Source organism: Phaethon lepturus, unplaced genomic scaffold (genome assembly GCF_000687285.1).
Source record: "Phaethon lepturus isolate BGI_N335 unplaced genomic scaffold, ASM68728v1 scaffold371, whole genome shotgun sequence".
Lineage (NCBI taxonomy): Eukaryota > Metazoa > Chordata > Aves > Phaethontiformes > Phaethontidae > Phaethon > Phaethon lepturus.
Window position 1 is genome coordinate 9,261 of NW_010518288.1, and position 22,649 is coordinate 31,909.

The 22,649-nt window shown below is 40.4% G+C and overlaps 1 protein-coding gene across 1 annotated transcript in view; it reads left to right on the top strand.

Annotated features, from left to right (window-relative positions):
• Nucleotides 1–1,035: 1,035 nt before the first annotated feature.
• The window catches only part of ACSS3 (acyl-CoA synthetase short-chain family member 3), a gene marked incomplete at its 5' end in the record, with an annotated part of 51,572 nt that continues 29,958 nt past the window's right edge, over nucleotides 1,036–22,649 (top strand). The window contains 2 exons of the mRNA XM_010296657.1: nucleotides 1,036–1,187; nucleotides 9,907–10,010. Of these exons, the coding sequence (XP_010294959.1) occupies nucleotides 1,036–1,187; nucleotides 9,907–10,010 (256 nt within the window). The remainder of the gene's footprint in view (nucleotides 1,188–9,906; nucleotides 10,011–22,649) is intronic.

The following is a 22,649-nucleotide window of genomic DNA, read 5'->3' on the forward strand; positions in this document are numbered from 1 at the left end:
ACTTTCTCTGTGTTTCTGGCTTCTTGCATAAAGCATTGACAGAGCTGTGTTTGCAGTATGAAAAGTGTGTATGTCTCTCCTAACTTGTGTGCTCTGTCAAAATTCATCTTCCAAGTGTGGCCTTTCTAGTGAAGAGGTTATGGCAATACCTGTAGAGCTAAAGCTCATTCTACATTAACATTATTTTTTCATAATTTCACAATAGATGTGGTAACTACATACAGTGAGAATGGGATTATATGATCCTGTGCTGGCTGCTTTTCATATTTGCAGCATGACAGAAAAATATTTTTGATTACTTTTTGTTATTGTTACTTACCGTTGGACAATTTGTCACATCTGATTACTTCTGTTTATAAATCTCCTCAAACTTCTGTATATAAATCCTCTGACTATGCCCCCTAGTTCCAGACAATGTTTAGTTTAAAAAAACCCACCCACAGGCCAGACCAGAGTCTGGTGGAAAACAGAAAAAGGGTCTTTGGCTTCTCTCCAAAGTCTTCATGTGGGGTAACAGCACAAAGGTGCCAAGAGGCCAGTTTAAAGTGGGAATTTTTCCAGAATTGGGAGGAGATTACTAGGTAGGAAACAGCTGGCGTTATGTCCCCTAGGCCTGTGCATGGGGGATGTAGCTGCAGTGCCGCTGTGTCCAGCGGCTCCTGGTTCAGTGGGACCGCGTGTTTTACAGGCTGCTTCGCAATAAGGGTCGGTGTGGACACGCCTCCCGCTGCTGCCAGTGTAATAACAGCTCTTTGTGGCTGTCTCTTCATTCCCATGTACATTTGTCGTATTTTCTTAAGTAGTGGGTAGTGTGTGCTGCGTTCATGTGAGAGATTGTGCTCAAAACTTGTGAATATGTTTCTACAAGTGAATACACTCACAGTATTATTATTTTTAACAAAGCCTTCTTTGAAGTCTTGCTTGAAATTATTTCTGTTGCTGTGTTACTGCTACTGTTACATGTTCAAGCCTTGAACTGTCAAGGAATTATGAAGTATTTTTATCCTGTGACATTTTAAATTATTCTCTCCGTAGGGGAAGCCTGTGGGAACGCCAGATGCTGGTGCCTATTTCCGCGTGCTAGCAGAGCATGAAGTAGCTGCCGCCTTTACTTCACCAACAGCAATTAGAGCAATCCGTCAGCAGGACCCTGAGGCAGCCTTGGGAAAGCAGTACTCTCTGAAAAGGTGAACTAAGGATACACTGAAAGCAGTTTCTTACAGAAACAGGCTGGATGAACTAAGAATAGCAGAGTGTCTGTGGCTTTGCCCACCTCTGTATAGAAGAATCAAATGTGTTCTTGACAATTAAGGTGTACCTGTATTTGCTTGTAAATTTATATTGATACTTTGGAGGAGATAAAAGCTGTTAAAAAGATTACAACTCTAAGGTTAAGAGCTCTTACTGAGTTAGGATTGCTTGCTCAACCTTAATTTTACTCCACTGTGCTTATACCCTGTAATACAGTCTTGGATTACGTGATCCTGTACTGGGTACTGTTTTCCCAATGACCTCTCATTTCACTGAGTGCACAGGATCTTTATTGTTCGTTTAATCAGCAGCTAGTCAATGTTTTGTTTATTTCCCCATAAGTTAATTACTGCTTATAGTTCTGTGCTCCAAAGACTGAGCTATTTGCTACCTCATACTGTTTTTAAGGTGTTTATCCTATACTATCTGCATGCTTCAAAATCATGACTGAGTTCATCCTCACAAATCCGCTGTGAGGAGAGAGAGTGGTATTATCTGTATTTTGCAGATGGGAAGCTGAAGCATAGAGAGATTAAGGTCAAAGTCTTCTATTAGTTTTGACTATTCAGTCTGAGCCACTAAACTACTGCTATTTCAGAGTTCTTAGCATTATATGGTTAAAATGCGTTAGTAGCATTGGATCAATAAAATGCTCCTCACACTGAATTGCAACTGTGAGTGTTTAGTACTTCAACAGACCAAGTTTTTGTATCTTACGACAAACATTCTAAAAACGAAAAATTTTTGGTTTTGTACCCCATCTGATCTTGAAGTTGAATAATTTGCTCAGCATCAAACAAGTACTGTGTCAGACTGTGTAGGCAATATTCAGTCATAAGACATCTTTTATGACACTTGTCCAAAGAGAAGAGGAAGATGCAAATCCATGTAGCTTCATTAGACCTCTACATTCTTAATAGCTTAGGAAAATTTTATTTTATTAGTAAGCTGGATTTATTCCTGAGGTTTTCGTTACATTACTTTCTTCTGTCTGAGTGCTATCATCAATTCTTACTCCTCCTTGAAATAGGAAACAAGCTCATTTGAGACCCTAATGCACTATTCTTCTATGATGTTTATTGACAAGAAAGTGATTCAGATGCTAGAAAATTTAATTGCTGCTCTTCAGCATTTTTTAGGCAATAAGTAAAATGACTTAGTCTGTCTTTAGGGTATTAATTTAGTGGAAAATCTGCTAACCTGCTCTGTAAGTTGTCACATTTTCTGGCCAAATGAGAATTCCAGATAAGAGTTTTCTTGCTGATGTCAGTTGCTCCAGATGTAAAAAGGTACTTCATCATTCCTATTCAGTGCATGGCTAATGATCTTCTCCATTTGTCTGCAGATTTAGTTGTCTCATGATTCACTCAGCTTTGGGCCATGTCATTCCCTGGTACATGACTTCTCTATACTAAACTCTCTAGTGCAGCATTTAATATCTCGTAGTTGCAGTTGTTAAGAAATGGAGTCCAACGGGTGATTAGAATTTCCAGGTGACTTTTCCATCCAAGGTCAATTGAATTCTATCTTTCAGTTTGAAATCAGTGTTACTTTTCATTCATTTACTTGATCTATGATGCTTTCTTCTCTGTTACATGGTGCAGAATCTTTGAAATGAGATGTCTTTCTGCTGCCTGGGCTAGGATATATCCTTACTTACTCTAGAGACTCTGAAACACATGTCCAGGAATGCAGTCCTGAAAGAGGTTTCCACCATGGTACATTTCATTCCTGAAAAATTCTATTAAAAAACTGATAAAGGTCAATGTCACTTTTTAAAAATCCTCTTAAAAGACAATTACTGATAAGGTACAGAGTTGGTAGGCAATTCCAGCTTCTAGTATACAAGGGAGCACTTGATTTACAGGAGTAAACTGAATTATAAGCAGACTTGCATTCTTTTGAAATGACGTAAGTTAAATTTCTGTTAAGAACTGATGCTGGCCTCACTGGCCCATGCACAAAATTGTATGTAAGGTTTCCAAAAGTTCTAGCGCGTGTGCTTCAAGTTCCTTGTTGGCTATTGGAGTCAAATCTTGAAATTTGTTTGACACAAAATATGTCAAATGTCTTAAACACGGCTAATGCTTAACAGGAAAAGGGATGTTTAAATACTGTAGGTTAAAACAGTTCAACCTATGTTGAGCCACATATTGCTAGAGGATCTGAAGACCTGGCCTTTGACAACACACAGTGCTGCTAAGCAGGCTGTCTGATCATATTGCTGCCTGTTGTGTTTGAAAAACAAGTAACGTCCAAGTTCTATGACCCTCATGTACCTGAGCATATTCTGTTCAGATTTTGGAATCTGTTCTCATCTTCATGGGGTAACTCCGTAACACTGAGCCATTAACTCTTCTCATATTTGGAATCACACTTCATCCTTTAATTGACTTGTTATGAACTGGCTAGGTCTGATTTCCAAATTACTGACAACTGACAGTTTTGCATGAAATGGGATAACAGCTCAGCAGTTTAGATTAACATATAAGTAATGTTTGTGTCTCATAGCTTACTTGGCTTTCTTGACTTCTGGTCAATTGTGAATGTTCTGCCATTTTATATCAAGAATCTAGAGATTCTAGCTTGTTCATCTGATACCAGATATTAATGCTTGCTTTAGAAAGAAATATGAGACTGCATAAAAACTGTGCAGAAGTAATGAATATAAAGTAGATTAGAAACTCCCATTTTCAGTCTCATAACAGGAACAAGAGGATTTGAAATTAAAGTAGCAAATTCAAAACTGTTAGAACAAAGTATTTTCTCATATAATTGGTATCTTGCACATGCTACTAGAGGATACGTGATTAAGATGCAGAATTCAGGACAATTGAAGTTCGTTATGCAGTTCTGCCTGCCACCTCCTATTCTGTGCTGCTGTAGATCGTGTATGGCCATTCCTGTTGCAGTCCTGAGCTGTGTTTATGAAGAGCCTTTGTGGAGCTCCCCGTCATCCCCTTCATCAGGAGCTGAGCTGCAGCTCAGGTGTGTTTTGTGTCTCTCTGACTGTCACCCAAACCTCCAGTGCTTGGATCCACATGACTAAGGTAAAATCTGTTCAGGAAGGAAAACAAGCACACACATCAATGGAGAAAAATCAGAAGACCTGAAAATATTATTTATTTATTTAACATGTTTAGGTGTCTGCAGTCTGCGGGTGCATTAAGAATTAGTAAGAGTTCTTTGTTTCGAGTTTAAGAAGCACAAATGAACCTTCCTCGCTGTCTTTTCAGGCGAAAAAGCTTCTTTAACATGATGCAGATAGAGTTTTTCTTTGCCAGAAAGAGACTGGTGTATGCATTCCAGAATTAAAAACACTTTCGTGAACTTTTAATCTGGAAAAGTGCAGCTCATATTATTATCCATGTGAACACTCCTGCTTTTGGGAAATGATTTGGAGATGTGATTTCTTTTGTGCTTGGAGTGACAACAAAATCTACATGCTGTATTGAACAATTTAGATTGTGTCAGGGCCATTAGGGATCTTGATCTATAGGTGATACTTCAAGTCCGCTCTGCTGGACTCCTGAATAGGGCCTAAAAGCTTGTTTGCACTGAACTTTATGTTAAGAATTTAGGTTTTCAGAAGAATGGCTTATGACATATTTAACAGAGAGGTTTTAAGATCTTTTTTCCCATTAACTGCATTGCAGTGATAGATGATAGTAGTAACAGGTGCATTGACATGCTTTGAAGTTTTAAGTGGACTGTTACAAAATTGTTCAGAGTGGGACATTTTATAACCATTGCCATCTCTCTTGCTATGCTGTTTGATAGGAGAAAATAAATCCATAGTATTACACTTTGTTAGGCTTGTGGCACTTTGCTCTGGTATTCTTTTTGATGGTTTTGCGCTGTAAATTTGCCAAAGAGCTAATCCCTCTCCTTCTTGCAACATAAGATTGCTCTTGAGCCTGTGTATTATTAAATCTGATTATTAAAGCTGGCAATTCAGAAGAGAGGCATTCTGGTTTTGACTCAGGGAATAACATGATGTCTTAACTTTTTTGTCAAGTCTTTTAAATTCTTGGTGTTTTAATAGCCCTATTTTTAAAACAAGGACACTTAACAGAGTTTTTCAGCAGTGTATGAAGCAGGTTAAGGAATTCATAAATTGAATTTTTACATGATAGCTGAAAAGTTGTGTTTAGCATGCCTAATTACAGAACAATCCATATAGCAGGAGTGCCCTGCATGTCAACGTGAGTCTTAAAAAACTTTTCATAAAATACATGTTTGTGGTTTTTACATCCACAATATTTTCTTCACTTCTGTCATAAACTTTTATTTGTGTTATGACTCCTAGTTAGCTATTAACTGTAATTATCAGCAATGGCTTGTGCTTTACAATAAAAAGCATTCAGGTGCAAGATGGGGATTGGGGTCACAATCATTATAATCATTATCTTCTAATGTGGGAGGTGTACTCAGAAAGCAGTTTACCAAAATGATGTTGTAAATTTATAAGTACAGAAAACTGTGCTTTGATGTGAAAACTGCTTATACATTTGACCCCCTGCCTTCTCTTCCAAGAAGGAAGCTGCTCCAAGCCATCTTGGGGTGTCAGAAAGGAGAGTGGGCAGAAACAGTGTTCTGAAATTAAGGATGTTGAGTTCTTTCATCTGCATATTCAAGTTCAACATGGTAACATTTTTCAAGATCTTCTGAGTTTCATAAGTTTGTAACTAGATCTGCAGTAAGTTGATTTTTGTATATCAAAGTTATTATTATAGCTACCTCTAGGGTTGTTACTTCTGCTTAGTTCACAGATAAGACCATTCTCAGGTTGTTATTTTTAGCTGATGCAGGAGTCCCTACCTTAGCGATTAGAGTTCCCAGTAACTTGTGCTTGTGGAAGTTGCTTTTCGTATATTCAAACTACGGATATGTAAATGGATCTAAAAGAAATAAATTCATCAAATTTTTGATGTCTAGGCCAAGTGTCACTGTGAAAAAAACTCTGTTCAATTTTAGGGCACATGGCTTATTGCACTTCATGATGTTTCATCCCGAGTTTTACTTATGTTGTCTCCAGATGTAGGTTTACTCTGTACATTCTCCTGCCTTGCATCTACCAGCAAGTAGGTCACTGGTCCTTACACTGTGAGATGCTGCCCTTCATGCTAACGGGGTGTGCCTGTCCTCTGGAGAGGAATGGAGTGTGAATATTCAAAGTATGCTTTTTTGTTTCGGCAGCCTTGTTACGGGATATCTGTGGTCTCTAGGTGAGAAGTCAATCTTTAGGTTTCTTCTTAGAGGTATTCCCAGTTCTGTGGTCACACAGGCTGATCTGTGCATTTCTCTTTCTCATTTCTGACACCCTTGAGTAACCCGCTCTGACTTTTCTTATAATTTCCTAAGTTGCTTTCTGGATTTCATCTACGTGGAAGGATGAATCTCATAGTTTTCTTTCTAAATTACATGCCTCTGAAGTGAAATTTATTGCATGCCCACTGTATCTAAGAGTTCTCTTTTTATGACCACAAATCTACAGGTTTTACAAAATCAATGCAGTTTGTGTCCATTGCTGAAGGACAAGAGTCAAGTCCTTTGTTCAGCAGTTGTCTTCATACTTCATACATAATGGACTGTGTGAAGACTTGAAGTGAAACAAAATGTCGCTGACATTGAGCTGGCTGTGGTAGAGCGTGCTGCAGTCCTAACAAGGGGACATTTTGAAGAAATATTTTTAATTCCAGGATCTGATGTTAGGCCACATGAAGCTCTGTTCATATCTTAGTTTGGCATTCTGTCATCTCTGAAGCCTCAAAGGATTGATGCAGTACTTGGCAGAGTGTCTCTTCAGTTTCTCTTGGCATGACAGGCTGTTCATGAAATGTTTAGTCACTTGTAGCGTGAGTATACCTGTATGCTCTCACTTGAAGAGAGAAAGAGGTTATTTGCTAGTAAACAGAGTTCTTCTGATATGGCATCTGAATCTGTGTTTGCCTCTTATCGTTCCTTTCTTGCCTCAACTCTTTGAGGTCTTGAATTGCATCTCTGGGTAAAATGAAAGTGCTGTCTTTGTTGGTCAGATGCCGAGTAGAGAGGATCTGGGAGAGGGAAGGCATGAGCCCACCCACCCTGTGGATACTACAGAGTGGAAGCAAATTCTTTGGTCTGTAGCAATAGGGCATGTGTACAGGAGCTCTGCGTTCAGAATTCACATTATGCCTTGTGGCATGATTGCACCTGGTGATTACGAACAGGCATTAATGCGGCTGAAGTGTTTCAGATTGCCACACTAGCCTTCTGGCAAAGGAGGTGCAGTTTTCCATTGTGATTTATCTGTAAAATGAAACCAGAAATGTTATGTCTTAAATTTCCCTCTGGTTTTTTGGTTATTTTCCAAATAGATGATTTCTGTTTCAATATCTTGCTTAAATAGGAGCATGTTTAAGTGCACAGCAAAGTAAGAATGTCCAAAGTGTCAGGCAAAAATTGTCCTTTTTCTGAGATGCAGGAACATCGCTTCCAAGTTATAATGCAATAATCTAATAGCTGTATCTAATGCTATCTTTTTAAACAGTAACTTAACAAAGTCTCAATACTGTACCTTAGTGTGTTAGTTAGCATTGCTCTAGGGCCTTGGATTATTTTTTTTTTTTTATTTTGGTTTTGTGTAGTGGTTTAACCAAGCAGGCAGCTAAACACCACACAGGTGTTCACTCACTTCCCACCCCCTCCCAATGGGATGGGGGAGAGGATCTTGGAAAAAAAAAAAAAAAAGTAAAATTCATGCATTAAAACAAAGACAGTTTAATAGAACAGAAAAGGAAGGGATAATAATAATAATATACAAAATAATGCAATTATTCACCACCCACTGACCGACGCCCCGCCAGTTCCCAAGCAGCGGCCCTCCCTGGCCAACTCCCCCAGTTTATATACTGAGCATGAAATCCCATGGTATGGAATACCCCTTTGGCCAGCCTGGGTCAGCTGTCCTGCCCATGTCCCCTCCCAGCTTCCCGTGCACCCCCACCTTCTCGCTGGCAGCCCAGAGCATGGGAAGCTGAAGTCCTTGACTGCTTAGCAACAACTGAAAACATCAGTACATTATCAACATTATTTTCATTCCAGATTCAAAACACAGCACTATACCAGCTGTTGGGAAGAAAATTAACTCTATCCCAGCTGAAACCAGGACATTTTGTTATGTAAGAAATAAACCTTACCCTTTTGAGTCTCTTCAAGGTAAATTACTCTGTAAAGTTGCCTCTTGTTCTTTGTGGACTATAGAAGAAGCCTAGAGGACTAGTTCAGGATAGACATATGTTTTTGATAATAAGAGCCAAGTAAGATAAATACCAAGAAACCATGCTGTCATGACACAGACTAATAATAAAGAATTGAATATAGATCAACGGTTCATCTGAGTATAGTTGGCCATTCATTTTCACCTGTTCATCATGAATCTGAATTCAACGTTCTGTGTTTCTACCTAAAGAGAGTTGCTTATTTGCTTGGAGGTGTGAGGTACGATTGTAAATGATTCTTCTTTTTAGTATCTTCTTACTAGGTGACATTGTCTGTCCAGTGTCATGAGTATCCGTGAGTTTATATGCAATTTAACAGGACTTTAAGTCTCTTGTTAGGAAATAAGTGCAAAAAATCTGCTATGACATGAATAAATCTACTGTGCAAGTGTTAGAAAGATCAAATCCCTAGCAGCATGCAGTAATGTACACTAATGTCTAGCTTCTGACCACTGGCAGTCATATTTAGAGAAAGCTACCATTGACATAGAGGATCTTATAATTTTAAACAGGGCATGAAGTGAACTTGTAATGCTTAATAAAGGACAATAAAGTGTGACTAAACATCCGATAAAAGATTATGAGGTTAAAGACTGTATGGGTTTAATACCCAGTTATATAGTGCTACCTAATTTAATGGTACAAACATGCAAATCACATCTGTCAAAACTGCCAGGCGTTGCATGTCGTCTTTGCCAAAGCTGGCTGCAGCACGTCCAGTGAAAGGAGCTAAATTCTAGTACGAATTCAGCACTGCTGAATGTTGTTCTGTGATTGGCATTATTTAGTATCATCTACTTTTTTTTTTTTTTAATGTATATATAGCCAGCCTCTCCACAGGAAAATGGCTTTAGGTCCCATTCTTTCCCCAAAACTCATTTCCAAAGGCGTATAAAAAGGTAACTCAACAGCTCGCAAAATACTAAAATCTGTTTAAATGGAACATTATTAACAACTTAAAAGTAAGAGTTATGCTACAGGTATTTCCTTTTGGTCCTCACTATTTCTTTACTAATTTTTCTCATAACTCTTTCTGACCCTTTTTTGGTATTTCAATCTTATGTTTTGCCTAACGGATATCTACCTAGTTCCTGTGTACAGAGCATTTAATTATTTTTCCCTTCCAGTGACAGTTGCTTGCCACTGGTCTACCAGGTCTTTGCATTCTGAAAATAAAGCTTCTTTTACATGATATTTTAAGTAGCATAAATTAATAGTGCTAAGATTCTAATTTTTACTCAGTAGGATGAAGCATAAAAGGAGTAAGAGTCCTCCTTCCCCTGTTCTTGTTATCTCATCTGGGAAACCAACCACAGACATTTATTGAATTTGTTTTCTTGTTTTCCTTTCCCCATCCAGATCAAGATATATACTTTTTTATTTTTATTTAAAGGTTCAGAACATTATTTGTAGCTGGTGAGCACTGTGATGTGGACACACTAGAATGGTCAAAAAAGGTCTTCAAGGTACCTGTCTTGGACCACTGGTGGCAAACTGGTGAGTGTTTTAAAATACCCTTTGAAAAATATGATGAGGAGATACTTTCAGACTTGTTTCATGAGCCTGCAGGTAGAACTGGTTTCTCTTTCCATGAACATTTAGGCAGGACTAAGTGTAAAAATAAAAATTCAAGCAGGAAGACTGTTTTTTGGAAGTTGTCTGAAAAGTGACTTAATGATATATTTAAAACACAGCATTTTTAAAAGATGTATAGAAAAAATGGTATTTTCTGATGCCTGTGTTAAAAAAAAAAAAGAAAAAAAAAGAAAAAAGGTTTGCATCAGTATTTTTTCCAGGTGTATTTTTATATTGTTTGCATGTGTGACTATTTTCATGGAATCATAGAATAGTTTGGGTTGGAAGGGACCTTTAAAGGTCATCCAGTCCAACCCCCCTGCAGTGAACAGGGACATCTTCAACTAGACCAGGTTGCTCAGAGCCCCGTCCAACCTGACCCTGAATGTTTCCAGGAATGGGACATCTGCCACCTCTCTGCGTAACCAGTTCTGGTGTTTCACCACCCTCATGGTGAAAAATGTCTTCCTTATATCTAGTATGAATCTGCCCTCTTTTAGTTTAAAACCATTCCCCCTTGTCTTATCGCTATAGGCCTTGCCAGAAAGTCTGTCCCCATCTTTCTTATACACCCCCTTAAAGTAGTGGAAGGCTGCAATAAGGTCTCCCCGGAGCCTTCTCTTCTCCAGGCTGAACAACCCCAACTCTCTCAGCCTGTCCTCACAGGAGAGGCGTTCCATCCCTCTGATCATTTTAGTGGCCCTTCTCTGGACCTGCTCCAACAGGTCCATGTCTTTCCTGTGCTGAGGGCTCCAGAGCTGGATGCTGTGCTGCAGGTGGGGTCTCACCAGAGTGGAGTAGAGGGGCAGAATCCCCTCCCTTGACCTGCTGGCCACACTGCTTTGGATGCAGCCCAGGATACGGTTGGCCTTCTGGGCTGCGAGTGCACATTGCTGGCTTATGTCGAGCTTTGCATCCACCAGTACCCCCAAGTCCCTCTCAGCTGGGCTGCTCTCAATCCCTTCATCCCCCCAGCCTGTACTGATACCAGGACGTGTCCCCACCCAGGTGCAGGACCCTGCACTTGGCCTTGTTGAACCTCATGAGGTTCACATGGGCCCATTCCTCGAGCTTGTCTAGGTCCCACTGGATGGCATCCTGTCCCTCAGGTGTGTGAACTGTACCCCATCTTGGTGTCATCTGCTGTCAACTTGCTGAGGGTGCACTTGTTCCCACTCTCTGTGTCATTGACAAAGATACTAAAGAGTACTTGTCCCAGTATGGGCCCCTGAGGGACATGACTCGTCACCAATCTCCATCTGGACACTGTGAGCCATTGACCACTACCCTCTGGATGTGACCATCCAACCAATTCCTCATCCACCCAACAGTCCACCCGTCAAATCCATATCTCCAATTTAGAGAGAAGGACGCTGTGGGAGATGGTGTTGGAGGCCTTACAGAAGTCCAGACAGACAACATCCATAGCTCTTCCCTTGTTCACTGGTGTGGTCACTCTATCATAGAAGGCCACTAGGTTGGTCAAGCAGGACTTGCCCTTGCTGGCTGTCTCAAGTCACCTCCCTGTCCTCTATGTGCCTTAGCATAGCTTCTGGGAGGATCTGCTCCATGATCTTCCCAGGCACAGAGGTGAGGCTGACAGGTCAGTAGTTCCCAGGGTCCTCCTTGCTACACTTTTTACAAATGGGTACAATATTTTCCGTTTTCCAGTCACCAGGGACCTCACCAGGTCTTTTCAGGTATCATGGAGAGTGGCTTGGCGACTACATCAGCCAATTCCCTCTGGACTCTGGGATGCATCTCGTCAGGTCCCATAGACTTGTTCATGTTCATGTTCCTCAGGTGCTCTCAAACCTGATCTCCTCTTACAGTGGGAGGGACTTTGCTCCTCCAGTCCCTGTTTTGCAGTCCATCAAGTTGAGAGGTGTGGGAAAAGACACTGCCAGTGAAGATGGAGGCAAAGAAGTCACTGAGTACCTCAGCTTTCTCCTCATCTGTTGTTGCCAGTTTGCCAGTCTTGCTCATGGTGGGGGTATGCTTTCTTTGACCTTCCTTTTCTGGCTGACATACCTGCAGGAGCCCTTCTTATTATTCTTTCCATTCCTTGCCAAGTTCATCTGCAGCTGCATCTTAGCCCTCTGACCCCATCCCTACACAACTGGGCAGTGTCCCTGTACCCCTCTCAGGACACCTGTCCCTGCTTCCGCTGCCTGGGCATTTGCTTCTTGCCCTTTAGTTTGCTCGGCAGGTCTCGACTCATCTGTGTGAATCTCTTGCCTTCCTTTCCTGATTTCTTACATCTGGGGATCAAGAGCTCTAGTGCTCCGTGGAAAGTGTCCTTAAAGATCTGCCAGCTCTGTTCTGCTCCCTTGTCCCTGAGGGCAGTTACCCAGGGAGTCCTATTGATTAACTCCTTGAAGAGCTGGAATTTTGCTTTCCTGAAATTCAGGGCCCTGACTTTACTCTTTGTGACAGAAAAAATGGTAGGTAGGGATCTTTCAGGCTTAGGTTTTTTGCACATATATTTTCTGTAGTTAAAAACAATCAATCTGCAGCACGGAGTAGACTCCTTGGTCTTTAATATTGTTCTGTATGGATCCCATCCAACTTCTATTGATTGTTTTGGAACGTCTCCCATTTATTTCACTGGAGGAGAATTAGATACTTACATTGCAATGAAGGAATCAGAGTACCAATCTATGTGTGACTCTGCAAACATCCCAGTTGAATTCTGGATTAAGGCTTGATCAAATGTGTCTCCTAATAACTGTGGATTAATATATTTTTAAATTTCACTATTACAAGATCAGATTTGGATTTTGCTTCTTACACACGTTATTGCTATTTAAGATAAGGAAATGTATTACAAAGGTTCCCTCCTCCCCTCCCTCCTTCACTCCCTTCCAAGAATGCTGCTTCTATTTTCTGCGCATCATTGTTTTGAGATGCAGATTTTCTCTGGTCTCTCTCTATATGTTTTGATTCTGCCATGATGGGTCAGATAGCAGATATATAAGATTAGAATAAAAAGTGGAAAACTCTTTAGTTAGTCTATAATATATGCTATGCAATGAAATCAGTTGAGGAGGTTTAAAATGCACCTTTTTTTATCAAAACCCCCACAATCTTAGGTAGATACTGAGAAGGTACTGGAGGATAGTAGTGTCATTTTTTTATTCAATCTTGATTTAATCTGGTAATTAATTGATAAATACAAGGGACAAGACCTGTTTTTTGCTCACTTCTCTATGATCCTAATGTCTGTAGGCAAGAACAGGCCTCAGTTATGCAGAATAAGCAATTAACTGAAAAAGATTAAAAAATCAAATCATGTCTCTGACTACCTACTGAGCTGACAGTAAGCAGTATTACTGTGTGTAATTTTGTGTGTTTTTATCTGTCTGCACGTATATATAATTGCCTATAGCTTTGACGTATATTTAGTGCAAAGGTTTAATGCTACTGTGTTCATTCAGATGTACCTCAGGTATTCGATGAGAGATCTTGAACAAACATGTGGACATAATCGTACTCATAGTATGTAGAGGTAAGACTGTGTTTGAGAGACTTTTCAAAGACCACAAGCCTAGCTCAGAGTATAGTGTGTTTCTTGATTTTTATATTCACAGTATGCTCTTAAATTAAATTGTAGCATGACTTAATGAGCTAAGGCCATTTCAAATATAGTGTTTGAGACCATGTAATAATTTGTTTAGAATGAAGTCCCATTTTTATTTCCAAGTGATTTCTGTAGAAATGTGTGCTGTTGAATGTAAGCAAGGCATTCAGTGTGAAAGAAAATATTTACTAAGTCAGATTTCCTATCAGAGAACCGAATTTCAAGGGATAAGGAGAAAGAAGGATGGAAGAATGACAGAACCATTGGGCTTGATAGGGACCTCCTGAGGTCATCTGGTTCACCCTCCCTGCTCAAGCAAGGTCACCTAGAGAAAGTTGCCCAGGATCCTGTCCAGTTTTTAATATCTCTCTGAATGGGGATTCCACAATCTTTCTGGGCAGCCTGTGCCTGTGTTTGAATGCCCTCACAGTAAAAACACTTTTTTTTTTGTGCTCCGCTGGAATTTCCCATGTTTTAGTTTGTGCCTATTGCCTCTTGTCCTGTCAGTGGGCACCGCTGAGAAGTCTGTCTGCCTCTTCTTTATTGCCTCCCATCCAGTATTTATACACATTCATAAGATCTCCCCTGAGCCTTCTCCAGACTGAACAGTCTTAGCTCTCAGCCTCTTTCCATATGAAAGATGTCCCTTTTCCTGGCTGTTCACTGGAATCTCTCCAGTAGCTCCATCTCTTGTACTGTGGAACCCAGAACTGGCCCCTCCAGACATGGCCCCACCAGTGCTGAGCAGAGAGCAGATCGGCCTGCTGACAACATTCTTCCTTTTGCAGCCCAGGATGCTGTTGTCCTTCTTTGCTGCGAGGATGCATTGCTACCTCATGGTCATCTTGCTGTCCACCACAATTTTAAGATTGTTCTCTGCAGATCCTTCTCTCTCCAGCTGGCTGGTCCTCAGTGTGCAGTGGTGCCTGGGGTTATTCCTCCCCAGATGCTGGACTTCATTGAACTTCATGACGTTCCTGCTAAAAAAAATGTAGAGATGCCTCTGAAAGGCAGCACACCCATCTGATGTATCAGCTGCTCTTCCTAGTTTTACATCATCTGCAAACTTGCTGAGGGCACACTGTTTCCCGTTGTCCAGGTAATTAATGAAGAAGTTGAACAGTATTGGCCTGTCAACCCCTGGGGTATACCACTAGTGATTTGCCTCCAATGGGACTTTGTGCCACTGATCACAACCCTCAGGGCCTGGCTCTTCAGACAGTTCTGAGTCTACCTTGCTGTCCATTTATCTCACCCATCGTTTGCTTATCTATCGGAATGTTATAGAAGGCAGTGTCAAAGGCTTTACTAAGTTGGAGGTAAAGAACATCCACTGCTCTCCCCTCTTCCACAAAGCTGGTCACCTCATTGTAGAAGGCAATCAGGTTGATTAAGCATGATTACCTGTCATGGTTTAGCCCCAGCTGGCAACCAGGCACCATGCAGCTGCTCGCTCACTCCCCCACGGTGGGATGGGGGCGAAAATCAGAAGAGTAAAAGTGAAGAAATTAATGGTTTGAGATAAAGACAGTTTAATAGGGAAAGCAAAAGCCATGCGCGTAAGCAAAGCAAAATAAGGAATTCATTCACTGTTTCCCATGGGCAGGCAGGAGTTCAGCCATCTCCAGGGAAGCAGGGCTCCATCACGTGTGATAGTTTCTTGGGAAGACAGACAGACGCCATAACTCTGAACGTCCCTCCACCCCTTCCTTCTTCTTTGTCCCAGCTTTATACACCAAGCATGACATCATATGGTATGGAATATGTCTTTGGCCAGCCTGGGTCAGCTGTCCCTCCCAGCTTCCCATGCAGCCCCAGCCTTCTTGCTAGCAGGCCAGCATGAGAAGCTGGGCTGTCCCTGACTACTTAGCAGCAATCATGAGAAGCTGGACTACCGTTGACGACTAAGCAACAGCTCAAAACTTCAGCACGTTACCAACATTTTCTCATCCCGAATCCAAAACATAGCTTCACACTAGCTTCTGTGAAGAAAATGAACTCTATCCTGGCTGAAACCAGGACATTACCCCTTCATAAATCCATGCTGGCTATTCCTGATCACCTTCTTGTCCTTTGTGTATTTGGAAATGCTTTCCAGCATTAGTTGCTTCATCACCTTCCCAAGGACTGAGGTGAGGCTGACTTCTGAGTAGTTCCCTAGATCTTCTTTCTTGCCTTTCTTAAAGAGAGGACTGACATTTGCTCTCTTCCAGTCTTGAAGAACCTCTCCCAGTCACCATGACCCTTGTGAGGTAATTGAGAGTGGCATTGCAATGACATCAGCCAGCTCCCTCTGCTCTCATGGGTACAATTCATGAGACCCCATGGACTTTCCTATGTCCAGTTTGTTTAAGTGGTCCCTAACCTTGTCCTTTTCCACCAAATGTAAGTCATCCTTGCTCCAGATTCCCTCTGGTCTCAGGGGTCTGGGAATCCTGAAAGACACTCCTACCAGTAAAGACTGAGGTGAAGGCAGCATTTGGTACCTCAGCCTGTTCTGTGGCCTTTGCCACCAGATCTGCTGTCCTGTTCAGCAGTGGGCTCATGTTTTCCCTACTCTTCCTTTTGCTGTTTATGTGCTTGTAGAATCCTTTCTTGTTGCCCTTCATGTCCTTTGCCAGATTCCACTTCAAGTGAGCCTTGGCTTTCCTAACCCCCTCTCCGCACAACTGGACAGCATCTTTATACTCTTCTGGGTCATCATCTGTCCCTACTTCCAGCTCTTGTACACTTCCTTTCTATGTCTGAGTTCAGTCAGGGAACTCCTTGTTCATCCATTCAGACCTCCTGCCTTTGATTTACTATTTGTCAGAATGGAGTTGAGCTTGGAGGAGGTGATCCTTGAATATCAACCAGCTCTCCTGGAACTCTCTTCTCTCTGTATCCCATGGGATTCTTCTAAGCAGATCTCTGAAGAGATTAGTCTGCTGTCCTGAAATCCAGGGCTGTGGTCTTGTTTTTGCCTTGCTCCCTGTTTTCAGAATCCTTAACTCCACTGTCTCATGGTCACTGCAGCCAAGGCTGCTACTGACCATTTTTTCCTTGTTTGTAAGTAAGAGGTCCATCAGAGCACCTTTCCTCATTGAATCTTGGATCATCTTTGTCAGGAACTTGTCATCAGTGCACTGCATAAATCTGGATTACTCGTGCCCTGCTGTGTTATCCTTCCAGAATATATCAGTGTGGTTAAAGTCCCCCATTAGGATGAGGGCCTGTGAACTGAGACTTCCTTGATTTGCTTGAAGACCTCATTTACAGGCCTCATCCTGATCAGGATGTCTCCAGCGGATACTACAACAGCATGTTGGTCTGCCTCCTGGTCTTCACCCATAAGTTCTCGATTGGCTCCTGACCTGACCTCTGACAAGGCAGAGCCCCTCTCCTGTGAAGTGCAACACCTCCTCCATGCCTCCCAGGTGTAGGAAAAAGTGCATAATAGAATACAAGCTAATAAACTAGTTTTGTATAACTTTTAAAATAGAGAACAGTCGGGTCTGGTAAGTGAGAAGAAATAGAAATGCTTCTCCCAGCGCTGTCCTGTGCTCCTGAACTTCCCTTGAGATTAACACGCTTGGGGGGAAGAGGTGGGTTCTCCTCCCTCTGAAAGGCTTTGCTTGTCCCACAGCACAGCAGCCAGGGCAGCAGACAAAAGCAGCCTTCTCTTCTGCTGTTCAGTCACCTCTTGTTTAGCAGAATACAAAACGTATCCTGTTAACTGTGAAAAACCAAGCAGTTATGTCACATTCAGCTGTGTCTGTCACTTGGTAAAATATTGTTGAGAGTGGATTTCCATGCTTGAAAAACCTTTTAAATCCGATAGAACTGGGTTTCTGTACACTAGGTTAAAGCTGTAAGGTGCTGAATGTGAAATATTTTACATAGTAAATAACTGGCTGTTTCACTTAATACTGGAAATATTCGAGGTTAGTGACTGATGACAGAATAGAGGATGCAAAAATTCAGAAATAGCAATTTTCTGAACTATCTCTAAAATAAAAAATCGCAACTATAAGCACAGAATAAAAAAACCCTAATCACTTCTAGCAGGAAGAGGTCAAGACAATTAGCTAGTTTCTGTAGAGCTAATTAGTTTTTTAAAATGGATTTTTTAAATAACAAAATTCACTTCAAAATAACAAAAGTTTTACATTATATGAATTACCTTTTTTTGTATTTAAATTGCACCTGAAGTTATCAATTGTTGTTTTCTTACGCTTGAGACTTAAAGTTTCTGACTTACTTCTAGATATGAAAACGCTTTGATAATCTGGCAAATTGTTACTTATTCCCCAATTTGATATTTGTCTGCTTTCTTCTGAAACAAGAGCATGGCAAAACTGTGAGAAATGTTGGCATCTTAATTTTACCTGAATACTGTAGATCTCACTTCTGCAGTGATGTCTTAGTCGTTGACTCTTCCAGCTGAGGCTAAAGCAGAAGATGGAGGAGGAGGGCAATCCAGTATCTGGGTAATTAATGTTTCTTGTACAGTGGGGTAATTTCTATTCTCTTGTTTATGAGTGAGGAAAAGAGGGAAGAGATCAGCTTTGTAGAGATGAGAAGCAACTGAGTCATTATTTGGAGATGGAAATGAGTATGAGTGAAGGGAAACAAAAGGCTGACAAATCTATTATAAAATAAAAAGGGAGTGCTTCTTCAGGTTTAGTAAGGTATCTTCAGAGGTCTTGGCCTCTTTGCCATATATTGAAACTAGAAATAAATGGCTATGGACAAAAAATATAGGTCAAATTCTCTTTTATTATGTCTTTGGAAGATTTATGGAGTATATGAAACCACTGGGAGTTGAAACAGTACTTTGAAACAGAGGAAAGCTTTCATTAGGGGACTTCAAAGCAGCTACACCTGGAAAGCCTGATTGATTAAAACTTTGATTTGTTTCCATATGCCTTCATCAATAACATTTATTTTAAATGTTAATATTTGGTTTACAAGTATAGTAAACACATTTTATAAGCTGAGAAATGTATGTCAGAATCAGTGTGCAGTAAGTAGGATTTGAGGCAGTAAGTCAGTCTTGTTTGGATTTGTGCAGTTGTTCAGTTTTTGCTTATTTACACAAAATGACACTTAGCATTTAAATAGCAATTTCCATCTTCAAAATTACTGTGCAAACACAAGCAAATTAATTCTTCTAACACCCCAGTGAAGTAAGTGAAGTTATTCCAGTCTTGCAGATGTTACATTGAGAAAGACAAGTATCTTGTCCCAAGCTATCCATGAAGCCGTTGCAAATTCAGTTTTAGAAAACAGAGCTTTTCTTGGTCAGAGATAAATTCTCTTGTCATTGCTTCAGGACATGGTTTAGGGGACATGGTGGCGTTTGGTTAGTGGTTGGACTTGATGATTTTGAAGGTCCTTTCCAACCTTAGTGGTTCTGTGATTCTGTTTACAAATATTTCGTGATATTTTGCCTGAAAAGGAACAGGAATGCACAGTTTGGACCTTGTTCTTTCTCCATGTGTAGTTATGATTTAAGGAAATGACACAATAGCTCTGTTTCAGTATTCCGGGCAAGTACGTTACAGGGCACCTTGACAAATATGTTTGAAATAGACTAAACAGTGTTTGGGTTGTACCTTCTGTGTCAGATCCTTGGGAGAGGCCTCAATACACAAAGAAATGTGAGTTTGGATTACCTTGGTTTTGGAGCTAGCTTTGAAGTCTAGAAGAAAAAAAGAGTAACAGCCGTGAGGTTGTGATGAGCTGTGGAAGCAGGAAGGCTCTGAAAGCTTGTGTTAAACATCCTCAACTGCTTTCATGTTAGCTACTCAGTATCTTGTAGTAAAAAGAAATGAAATGAAACTCTACCAAATAATTTTTGACATGTAAAAAAAAAATGTGAAGTCAGATTTCTGTTTCTTCATAGTAAGTATAGGATGTAAAGAGTTTTTTTCTTTTGAGATTTTAAAATGAAAACATTTTGAGACTCTGCTTTGAGGTTGTATAGGAAAATTCAGATGAAACAGAACTCAAACTGAAAATTCAGTGATAAAATTTGACATGCGTAAAATCTCAGTCAAGAGATATGTTTCCATAGAACTTTTTTGGTCGTGTACTTTGCGAATCAAAGTTACAGAGCATGCAAGTGTAGGAGGTTCAGATTTGAGATATCTGTTATGTCCTGAGTGTTAGCTCACTAGCAGGCAGAACTATGAGAAGATTGTGCACATTTTCTGTTTTCATGGAAATAAGCTGCCTTATCCAGTAAGGAATGCAGCAGGCATTAGGACAGAAATCAGACAGTGCTTGCTACATTATGGCTGCTGAAAAAGACGGTTATAGTATGCGCACATTGTAAGGAGATCTTGGATACTCTGAGACATAGTGTGATCAAATTTACTGGTAGGAATTCCCCAAGTTCTGTAGCACAATTAATATACTCTGTCACTTTTGAAATTGTTCTCGTTCCATCTCTGTGTCTTACCTCAGAAACATGCAAATGCTGTGTTGGTAATATTTTTATTAGGATGTACTATTATTATGTAATTCCACATAGGAGTAGTGCTTATACAGATCTTTTATTAGGACTACACAAACAAACAACTGTATCATTGAGTTCAGTGTAAAAAATGTGAATCCTAGTTAAGTGTACTCACTGTAATATATTTCAGTGAACTACTTCCTATCACAATCATGTATGGAGAAAAGTTTATTAATGTGGTCTCAAAGCAGCATGACATGGTCCACAGTCTTCAGTTTCCATTGTGTTGTCATGGCAACATGTAGACTCTTCTTTTTGTGAGTATCCTGAAAGATGGATTTTGCAACTTAATTCTGTTAGCTAATCTTTCCAGGTTTCCACTACAGAACTGTTCTATAGGTGAATTACCTTGTCGGTCTAGACCTCCATCTCCTCACATCTGACAGCTGGATTCCAGATTTTGTTCTTCAATCATCTCTTGCTTTGCCCCATTCAAAACTGTGCAGATCAGTCCAGTGCATTGCTTAATATGATGCATTCCAGTCCAGTGCATTCCTTAAATATGGTGAAATTTTCAGACCAAGAGGCAGAAGGAAAATAAACTAAACAAAGGGTGGCTGTTTAATTCACAGCAAAAGAGTCAATTCTTGGAATTTTTTTCTGAGTGCCAGAAATTCAGTTCTGGAGCCCAAGAGTCAGGAGCTGAGATGAAACAAATTTCTTCCAAAGTCCAGGCTACTGGTTTAGGTTATCAGGTGGTGCCTCAGTTTAGATGCAATTCATGCTTTTTAAAGACGTGTGTATCCTGTCAAGACTAGGATCATATTTTTTTAGTGGAAGCTGATATCCTGCAGAACAGTTCTATAGAAGTGGGAATTACTCTGCAGAAACTTCTGCAGCTCTGCAGTCCTGAATTGTAGAGTCCTCTGAGCATAATTTTCTGGATAACTGAATTTATAACAGGTACTTACGTAGAGGAAGAGGAGAAAAGTAGTCCTGTATCATGTCTCTACCTGGGGGCTTGCATTCTGTCCTTTAAGGTTATGAACATAAAGATTTTTTCAGCCGTTGTTTGTTGCTTAGTAATCAGACTTGTGCAGATGCAGACTGCATGTCATTACTTACAATAGCTCGTCATTCCTTCAATGTCATGTTAAGACACCCAGTTCAAATAAGTTTTTGGTTGTCCTTGTTGAAGGAGAGAGAGGAGGAAATTTTTTCTAGAGACCACAGGCATTGCCAAGGCAGAGACTGACCTTTCAGTAGTGTGTGGCTCTCTCACTCCGTACGGTAGCCTTTGCCATTAGTTTCAGAGAAAGGAAAAAGAACAGAACTTCTATGTATTTTTTTCTTTCTCTGTGTGGTCAACCTGGGTGAAAATCAAGGAACTCTTTCCTGATGATTGGCTTCTTTCTTGGGGTTGAAGCATTGATAGTTCTTGCGATTTTTGTCTTACGATAATTTAACATAACGTAAAGGAGTGACGTGGATTTAAATTAGGATTTGACACTCTTGTTTTCTAATGAGCCAAGTAATTTGGGCTAAATTGCTTTGGGGGAGCCAAACAGTCTTTTAAACCTGTGAAGAGCAGTTGTGCCTCTCCGTTCCAGTATTATTATTCCAGTAATGTTACCACTCAGATATGGAGGAAGAGTGTACATCCCAGGAGTGTGCTGTAATTGCAGAGACAAATTTTCCTCAGTCTCACTCTTCTTCCACACCACCTTTTTTTTTGTTGAAGGTGTTTCATTGTGATGTAAACTACCTGGGCTGTCACAAAGAACACTGGCATTAGACAAGTTTCTTAAATGAGCCTTTATTTGGAAATGTGGTAAATTTGCTTACTTATGGAAACCTTACCTCAGAGCAGGCGGGTAGGGAAGACGTAAGTGTTGAAGACTGCCGGTGCTCAGAACCGGGCATTTTATGGTGTGATCATTGTTAATCTTATGGTAAAATATTGAATCTCTGCTCGTGCTAACACAGTTTAGTGTCTCCATCATATATGATTCGTGACATGCCTTAGTAAAATGAGTGACATTGCTTTCCTCATTGTGTTGCCCTCTGTAGCATTTCAGTCTTCTAACTCATTTTCCAATCTTGAACTTTAATGAGTTTTCTCTGTGTAACCCATGTGAAGAGGATTCCCCTTCAGAAATTTAGGCTGTATGTGCTTGGCTGAGGAATATTTTTTTACAGAAATGTCTTGTTTATTACTATGTACTGTTTATGTGTGTGTTGGACATGAATTAATATATGGCTGGACTATATACATATTCTTTAAGGTGTTTTTACTTTGAATGAATCATTACAGCTGCATAGGTTTATTGCGGTCTTTGGTGCTGTTCACTGTCTCCCCCATTTCATGAAGTGTGTTTTCTCCTCCAAAAATGTTTCTCTCTTGATGTTTCTCTCAGATGTGCATTTCACATGGCTTTCAGTTCTCCCACGCATTTTGGGAAATGCGCCACATCGCAAAGATGATACTGGGTCAGAGATGGAAAGAGGGTTGGGGCTTGAAAAAAAAATGGATCACTTT